The following is an 8242-nucleotide window of genomic DNA, read 5'->3' as shown; positions in this document are numbered from 1 at the left end:
AGCAGCTCTTCTAGTCTGCCTGCCTGTCCAAAGCTTCTCCACACATTTGCCTCAGTAACCAGGAGAGGGGAACACGCAGTTGAATGGTGGAGCAGCAGCTGTAGCGCAGTGACAAAAGCGAACAGGTTGGCAGCAGAAAGCCGCGGCTCAGGGGGAGTTAGTGCTCTGCGCCGAGATGTGGGGACTCGGGAGGTCGCAGCAGCTTGTGGAATATTAAGACACACGCAAGAAGTTATGCCCACGCTCCTATCGACGTGACCCTGCAGTTATTATTACTGTATTGCCTGTTGACTTGTTTCTCACGGCTGTTAAAAAAGAACCACCTGGACTCCATGTGAGGTCTCCGTGGCTAAGCGCAATCCTAGCATACCCATGAAAGTTTCCTTGCGCTCTGGCACCATGGAATGCCCAGGCTGGCTGCTGGTGCTGCTGGGATCCTTCTCTCTCACCGCAGGTTGGTTCGGATGCTCCTACTCCCTGCACGTATCCCCCAGTGATAGCAACACACTCCATCACTTCCAGTAACTTAGGCAAGTCCGTACCCAGTGCCCAAGGGCAGCAGCTTCCCCCTGTGCCAGCCCTGCTTCATTTAGACACAACAGGTCTTTGTAAACACACATTAGTGAATGTTTCAAAATGTGATTATTGATCAACAGAATAGCATATTATTTACAGTCATAGTCAAAGTAACTGGGTATTGTTTTATGGACATATATAAAGTGTAATGTTTGTGAGTGCGTTGTTATGGTTAACTATTCTCTTTTGCCCCTTTGCTTTCTGGTTGCTAGGATCACAGAACCAAAAGTACTAAGACTGTTGTGTTGTCTTTAATATTAAGCACTTTCTTGAACCATAGATTATGCAGCTAAATAAGCTTAGCATTTTAACAAAACTAATACCCATTTAGTTTAGAACTGTGTGGCCCTGGAAATGTGAGGGAACCGCCATGCTGTGCATTTTGTACTTGCATCTTACCAAGGGTGGCCTTGAGCAGCTGCACAGGAACCCACCAGGGCACAAAGGCCATCAGCATCCCTACAATTATTTTTTTTCATAAATTTAAGTTTCTGATCAGGCACCAGAGGGGTTATCTTATCCCAGGACAACATTTTTAATGGGTAATTGATGAGGCCCCCAGTGTGGCGTGATCGTGGAAGGAAGGTTCGAGAGAACCATTCTTAATATATTAGTAAAAAGCTACTTACATTGTTCTTTACAGGGGCCCTTGGCTGATCCTGCATGCAATGTTATGTTTTTGTTTTTACTTTTGGTTAAGACCTTTGTGATTATACTGTAGCATAATGAGAATTTCATATATGTTAATTCAGCAAGTTGTAATTGTGCCGGTTCTCTGTCCAGTTAAAGCTGATTGAGTGGTAAATGCAGTGTGCCCTGGACTGTACTGTAAATAAAAGAGCTGTCAGTCACTCAGCGTGTCAGACTTAATTACTTTAATTATTCGCCATTGGGCACTAAAAGTGGTTTGACACAGGTCAAGTCACATTCATGCACTGTTAGATTAAATGCAGCAGTCTGAAAGGTGGCGATTCCAGCAGAACATCATTTCCTAGATTGGAAATCATGTAACAGTGTTTACCCTCTATGGTTTATCTCAAGGAATGTAATGCAGTTCATGCCTGAATGACTGGTAGAATACACTGCTATTGTGCCATTAGTGCATGTGAATTATCAAGGAATTATCGCAGCTGTGTTATATCGAATCCAGTCTTTTTTATATCAGTTTATTAGCAACTTATATTCGTTTGGCCCAGTTGTTAGAAATAGGGAAGTGGTACTTGGCCTGACTGGTCAACTGGACCTCAGTAGTCCACTACTGCAAATACATTTGACAGTTACAGTAAAATTATATGATGTGTACTTGTGGATAAGACTGCTAGTGGAATAAAAGTGATTGATGAAGTGTGATTAACTTAACCAATATTAATTTAATATGTAAATTATATACAGTTATGGGACCTGTCATCCAGAATGCTCAGGACCTGGGGTTTCCTATATTGCAGTATGATTCACTATACCCTATTGGATGGAATTACTTGAATTGCCGTGTGTTTTAGGTATTTAATATGGTTTGTGTTTGAGGGGATAAATGGTTTATTGGTGTCCCAAATAGATAAAAATAGACTTTTAAAAAGTTACCAACTATGCTGCAAATACTACCTTCAATCAACAGATGGCACGTATAGATTTAATTTTGTTTCACTCTGTAGGCCAGGTCTTTGTTGATACTGCTTTGTTGATGCTGTTTTGTTATACTGTAACATTGGAAGAAGTGGAAGGGAAATCCCCCCCGATTAAATATTTATCTATTTTCCCCTAACCACTTTTATTTTTGGAATTTTTGTGTATTATGTACATCATACTGCATGCAGTCTTCTTTTTTTTCAGTAATTTGTTAGCCTGCAGCAAACCTACAGAATTAAAATATAAATATAGTATGTATATGCTGTGGAAGAGCACAGAAGAAATATGATCTCGTTGAAGCTGTAATTGGCTATCATTCTTTAAAACTCTGAAAGGTAATTCTAGATGTTGTGGAAAGCACCGCACCTTTCCATGAAACTGGGATTTTTGGCGTGTGAAATTTAGATAACAGAGGATATTATCTTTACTGTATGATGTGCACAGTTGCTTAAATGTGAAATACATTCTGGTCCAATACAAATAAAAAAATTTAAAAATAATTGACCCATTCCTCTGCAGTCTAATAATTCAGGCCACAAGGCCAACAAGAAAATAATGACACTAGCAACAAATGTGGATTTTTAGAATATATTTTAATTTGGCCCAGTGAGTGATCTGTATGACCTCCCCTATGTGCCACAAAGAGTATTCGAATGCAAGTTGATTGCTCAGAGTGTTTATGTAACCTTGCATACATGGTATTAATCCACTTACATCCCCTTTTGCACATATATGTACTTTACAGGCAGGAGAGTCATTTTGGGGGTTTATTTAGTATGTCCAGCTCTGGAAATAAAATCAGTCATAAAATATTATATAATACTTATATAAGTAAAAATATAATTCTCAAATATTGTGCTGACAGTCTGAAAATCACTGTCAATAGTTTCAAATTAAAGCTACTGAAACTCAAGCAATGTCCTGGAAAGTTTAAAAAATCCCCATTGCTAGTAACAGAGACTTTTGTTTTACACCTGTTATCTAGTTAGATAAAAATACTTACTGCCGGATCTTACTTAGTATAATAAATCATCTATTGTTGGTGGTACCTGGTAATGTTAAATTGGATTTTTCTGGGTAAACATATTAACTCCACAGGTACTGTATATAAGTCTGCTTCAGATCTAAAGGTGGCCATACACGCACCGATATTATCGTACGAAACCTCGTTTCGTACGATAATCGGTGCGTGTATGGCATGTCAGCGAGCCGACCGATATCGCAGGAAGCTGCTGAAATCGGTCGGCTCGCCGATCGGCCAAGTTAGAAAATTTTGATCGGGCGCCATAGAAGGCGCCTGACCAAAATTCTCCCTTCAGAGCTGAATCGGCAGAAGGAGGTAGAAATCCTATTGTTTCTACCTCCTTACCTGCCGATTCAGCCCTGAATGGTGTGTGGCGGATCTGACGATGTTTCGTGCGACCGACGGTCGTACGAAACATCGTGAGATCGCCACGTGTATGGCCAGCTTATCTGCTAGATTAAACACCAAGCACCATTCATTTTTGTTTGTGTTTCCTAGAATGCCACAATTCTGTTCTCCAAAATGATAGCTTGAGTTAAGATTTTTGATAGGATGTAAAATGTGATAAAATGGGCCAAAATTGGTTATTATCCTGATTTTGTAGTGCACAAAACCAGTTAGTCTCTGGTTGGTATTGTGCTTTTGGACTGACTGGAAGGTTCAACCTGTAAAGATAAAGGACTGTACATGATGCAGGTGGATCTTGATGTGAACACCGTGAGCTTCATAGAGATGTATGGGTAGTGTTGATATATGCCAGATATAAAGCCTCCCTCTGTATATGACATTATACATACAGAAAGACATTAGGAGCATATTTTGTAAAAATTGATGGGTGGGGGGTACTTTTGATCAACTTTTCCTTGCACAGGGTAAGCTGAATGCGCTACTTTAGCAGGTGATGGAAATAGTGAACATATATTACACCCTCTTAAAAGAAAAGTTCTGTGTAAACATTTTTCCCAGTCAAAACAGTGAGCAGACATATTTTCAAGCATGCCCTACTTATTTGGCTTATTTTGGACACAGATGTGCATTTTTTTTTTAAGTTATGGTAATAGATGCAAAAAAGCTATAGAGTTCCAGATGCAGAAACAGCTGTAAATTTTGCTTGTTAAGGAAGCAACACAAAGGCAGCAATGCATATAACAGTTTATAAGAAATAATATACAGTAACTTTCATCTTTATGAATTTCAATTTTGAAACCATATTGAATATATGCATTAATACAATGCAATACAATGTTTTCATTAAACTGCAGAAGGTTCGCTCCACAAAGCCTCAAATATGAATTCAGATCATAGTGGAAAGTGAAATTTTGCACAATGCAGGGTTTTTTTTACCCTAGATTTCCAGACTAAAGTGCTGCTAAGTTGGGTGTTCTGTGTTTTGGTTGTAAATTGTGCCAAATATTCCAGAGTAGGGATGACATCACTTCTGGTGTGCAAATGTGCCTGGTGTTAAACAGCATTAGAAGGAGATTTGCTTGACAAATCGGTAACAGCTATTGACACAACCTAACAACGGAACCCCAGAACCACCGCCATCTCTAAACTGGTGATAATTCCAATGTTCCCTTGTGTCAGTGCATGCACTTGTACGTAATTCATCAGAGCAGACAGGGTACATTGCCACTGGCAGTAGGTTTTTAAGCTTTACATCTTTTTTAACACTTTGCACTTTTGTGATCAGAGATTTGTAATATCTAAGGTTTAATGGTCAGCTTAAAGACCAAGATCTTTACTTTGTTGGTATTGTATATTGTCTTTACTTTGGTGGCATTGTATATTGCCAACATATATTGTTGGCATTGTATATCAGGCTTAGACCATGCCTCAACTGCCCACTCCATCCCAGTGTCTTAATCTCCTGTTTCATATGTGCTGTACACAGGTCCAGATTGGAACTTAAAATAAGCCCTTGAAATTAAAGTACTTAGAGGCCCAAACAGCACCCCACCATCCCAATAAATAGTGACTGGCTATGGCATCTTACAGCAGCTCCTCTAGCATTTGCCAGAATGCACAGATTGCCAGTCTGGGCCTGACTCTACACTAGTACTCATAAAAATGCAATCTATGGCAAAATCTAAAGAGGTAGATTAAGATGTACCAGTATATCTCAATCTGGTGACCAGCAGCCCACAAAAACTCCAGAAATATGGTTTGATCTTTTAAATACAATACTGCCATTTTATCCTAGTGTAATGCAATGACCTCCTTGATACAATAACTTTAAGTAAAGTATTCCTGGCATATCCTATTGTTATTCATAATGCCTGCATATGTCCATTGTCCTTTTGTTCAATGTAATCAAACTATATACAGGTCTTTATTAATAATCCCTTATTATAGTTTCTTGTGGCATGTGGCAGTATGACTTTTTTAGAAGTTTTATATTATGACATGTTTCATAAGCACTGATTATTTTCGGTAGTCATGAAATTGGATTCAGAGGGTAAGAACAATTACACTTGTACTTCTGATAAAAGTTGGAGCTCCCTGCCTATTGCAGTAGAATTAAGTTATATACTTACTTTATAAACACCTGAAGTACACCTGAAAGGAAAACCATAACTTTCAATACAATATAAAAAAGCTGCAGTGCCTATAAAATAAATAATTACAGTGGTTTTTAGAAAATGTAAATAATAGAACATTTATTTAAGGCTGATCAAACTAAAAAAAAATTAAGTAATGTGATGCAGTTTATGCTCAAACATACTGTGAAGCAACAGAAATTGTGCTTCCCCATCTCAGTAATATGGAATAGTGCACAAATGTAACCGTTCTTTGGTGACATCAGACCCTTTTAGGCCAATACCTCATGCAATTTCTTCTCCATCCTCCTTGCCTTGTACCTACAATGCATTGCTCATGTCCACACAAATTCTTAGTCTTGCGTAGAATGCAAGGGCAGAGCTAAACGGGTATTGAAAAATCTGCATTTTATATTACTAGATGTGGCAGAGGGATGTTACAACCCACAATAGATGCCATGGCAAAAATGTTTACACTTGAGGCCTATATAAGTGAAATCACTGCCTATCCTGTTGTCTGTAAAGACTATTTACTTTTCCAAATTAGTCAGTGAGTTGATATTAGCTGGAATGACACTGAATTATTTATATTTGCTGGTAATGTATATTATAGTGAATTTCTTTCATAAGACTAAAGGAACTGCACACATTTCAGTACCAGGGACAGGGGCAGGATTGACACGGTCTCATTCAATGCACTTTACACACAAAGAAAGCACAGAACTTTGACTTAGGTTACTCAGTATTAATGTTTAGGTAAGTATGTTTGTGAATTCAAAAAGAGACTTTTGCCTTAAATGAGCAATGTGTGGTACACAGAATTACACCTTATATAAATTAAATAATGCCTTTCCAAATTTCATAATATTATTGTGATGCTGACCATTTACTCCTGAACTGAAGTATAGCCAAAATAGCAGTGCAAAGGGAAATACCACAGCAGTGCTCACTTTATTAACTCAGAACGTGGATTTATTGAATTTCAAAGGCTCATACTGCACAGTGGTTGGGAAGAAGCATATTTCCTTTACTGTATCTAGTAAAGGGAGATTCTGCCCAAATCTCTGTATGCTATTAGGATACAAATCTCAGTAAATCTCCAGTGGAAGTGCTACTAATCAACATTCACTTTGTGTACATTATTCCATCATATGTTATTAGACTGTTTAAGCTTTCTTTTTTGGAAGACCCATTTAAAAATGACAATGTGCTTACATACTTTCTAAGAAAACAATTGACTGGTAAATGCTTCTAGATAACATTTGTTTGGATGATTGGTTGCATTTTTTGCACTAGGGATTTACTAAAACTACAGCCACGTGGGACTGATTCTTGGCCTCTGGATAAATGCAGACCCAGAATCTACCAATCCGCAGCCCTATGCTAGCTCCAGTGTCTGCACAGAAAAGCACTGCAAAGGCTTTATGCAGACACATGGAGCGGATTTTGGCACTGAAATGTGTAAGTATGGTTCATTGTCTCTCCAAATTCTACTCCATAGACCTGCAGCCAGGATAACCAGTGCCTCATGGTGCAGCCAGCTTATAGCCTGATTATTGGCCTTCATTTATATGCATGCCGAAAATCAACCCTGTCAGTCATAAGCCTTAAAGAACTAAAACTGCTGGACTGAGTTAAGTCAAAGTTGAGTACATGGGGATATCTGTGATTACATTGTTGTGCATCTATGTCTATTTTATGTTTATAGTATTCATTTCAGCTTATCAGGCATCCACTGAAATCTGATACTATAGAACCCTTGACACAAATATGCTCCTATCAGCAACGGGCTGCAAATAAATATTCACCTTCAGGATGAGCATCAGGATGAACCTCATTTCCGCTACTTTTTGGTCCGTCTAGGGATGGCAGATGCACAGTTTGTAGCCACTGCTTTAGGGCTCTGGCACACGGGGATATTAGTCGCTAGCGGGCGACTAATCTCGCGAGTCTTTTTCCCTGATTTCCCAAAATCGCTCCGCCGCGTCTGCCATCCCGCCGGCGACTTACATGTTCACCGGTGGGATGGCAGGGGGAAGGCAACTCGGGGAGATTAGTCGCCCGCGAACAGGGAGTTTTGTTGCGGGCTACTAATCTCCCCGTGTGCCAGAGCCCTTACACCTTGTTTGGCTGTCCATGCCACAAACAAATCCCTAACTTGGGCCACTAATCCATACTATCTTCTGTTTTATTGAAATGGGAGCATTCCACTTCAGGTATGGGACCTGTTATTCAGAATGCTTGGAACCTGGTGTTTTCTGAATAATTAATCTTTCTGGAAATAGGATCACCATACTTTAAGTCTGCTAATAAAATTTTTTTAACAATAAATAAACCCAATAGGATTATTTTGCCTCCAATAAGGATTAATTATATCTTAGTTGTGATCAACTACAAGGCACTGTTTTATTATTATAGAGGAAAAGAAAAGAACATTTTTATATAGCGACTATGGAGTCTATGGGACTGTAATTCA

The 8242-nt window shown here is 38.9% G+C and overlaps 1 protein-coding gene across 1 annotated transcript in view; it reads left to right on the top strand.

Moving 5' to 3' along the window:
- The window catches only part of ntn4 (netrin 4), a 108419-nt gene continuing 100177 nt past the window's right edge, over window positions 1–8242 (top strand). The window contains exon 1 of the mRNA XM_031898913.1: window positions 1–454. Within this exon, the coding sequence (XP_031754773.1) occupies window positions 373–454 (82 nt within the window). The 5' untranslated portion in view covers window positions 1–372. The remainder of the gene's footprint in view (window positions 455–8242) is intronic.

The sequence above is a fragment of the Xenopus tropicalis genome, chromosome 3 (assembly GCF_000004195.4).
Source record: "Xenopus tropicalis strain Nigerian chromosome 3, UCB_Xtro_10.0, whole genome shotgun sequence".
Taxonomy (NCBI): Eukaryota; Metazoa; Chordata; class Amphibia; order Anura; family Pipidae; genus Xenopus; species Xenopus tropicalis.
Note: the sequence above shows the minus strand (reverse complement) of the source record. Positions and strands in the feature narration are given on the sequence as shown.